Below are 1053 nucleotides of genomic sequence, written 5' to 3'. Positions count from 1 at the left end.
ATTTAATGTAACCATGTAAACACTATTACATTTTCAAAGACTTAGAAATACAGATTTTTATTTTACAAATTTTTAATAGAGTTGGGGGCAAGACTAGACCATGTTATCTAATGAACTTTTATTAAAGGTAATTGTAGGAAATTATATCATCCATAATATTTCTGAATCAGTGAATTCTATTTGGTTTCAATTAAATATAGGAGCAGTTCCTATAAGTGCTAAGTCATTTTAGTGGATTCATTCATTAGTGATTTTTCTTTACTACTTGTCTTTTTTTTTTTTTTCCTAGTACTGACATTAAACCCAGGGCCTTAACACTGAGCTACATCCCTTGATTTTTTTATGTCGTATCGTGTGACAGAGTCTTACTAAATTCCCACAGTGGGCCATTGATACCCTGCTTCATCCTCATAGAGTGCTGGGAATACAGGCATGCACCACCATGCTTAGCTAGTTCTTTTATCTTTTTAGAACTTTAAATAGAGATAGCAAGGAATAGTAGTACATGCCTGTAATCTCAGCATCCTGGAGTCTGAGGCAGGAGGATTGCTATGAGTTCAAGGCCAGTCCAGGTTACATAGCAATAAAGACTGTCTCAAAACACCACCACCAAAAAAATAATAATAAGTATGCTTTATTAATTTTTAACACTTCTCAATTGTTGCTTTATCTTCAAACACTTGATTTCGTGTTTCTTTTTCAGTACACCAAATGAAAAACTGTTGGGTCGTTTGGTAAAGGAAAAGGTAGGACTATTTTATGTCTACTAGATTTCTTCCTCTGTGTCTGAAATATATGCTGATACAAGAGAACAATTGCAGAATACCTAGGAATCTTTCAGAATAAATAAAAAGAGGATGTTTTAGCTTTCAGAAAATTGAAAAAATACTTAAATAAGCTCTTGTCAAACAGTTTGATTGGCTCAATGTTTTGTTTTTTGTTTTTTTCCTGTATTTTAGGGAAGGATCTACAGAGTGTTCAGGGTCTCACTAACTAGATTGGACTTGTAGTGATTCTCCTATTTACAGCCTACCAAGTGTTGGGATTACAGGC

At 33.7% G+C, this 1053-nt stretch overlaps 1 protein-coding gene across 1 annotated transcript in view; it reads left to right on the top strand.

Moving 5' to 3' along the window:
• Dars (aspartyl-tRNA synthetase) overlaps window positions 1-1053 on the top strand; it is a 122494-nt gene that overhangs the window by 108362 nt on the left and 13079 nt on the right. Inside the window, exons 11-12 of the mRNA XM_023709691.1 lie at window positions 80-87; window positions 704-746. Of these exons, the coding sequence (XP_023565459.1) occupies window positions 80-87; window positions 704-746 (51 nt within the window). The remainder of the gene's footprint in view (window positions 1-79; window positions 88-703; window positions 747-1053) is intronic.

Source organism: Octodon degus, unplaced genomic scaffold (assembly GCF_000260255.1).
Source record: "Octodon degus isolate 3935 unplaced genomic scaffold, OctDeg1.0 scaffold00014, whole genome shotgun sequence".
NCBI classification, from domain to species: Eukaryota; Metazoa; Chordata; class Mammalia; order Rodentia; family Octodontidae; genus Octodon; species Octodon degus.
This window is presented reverse-complemented; position numbering and strand designations above follow the sequence as displayed.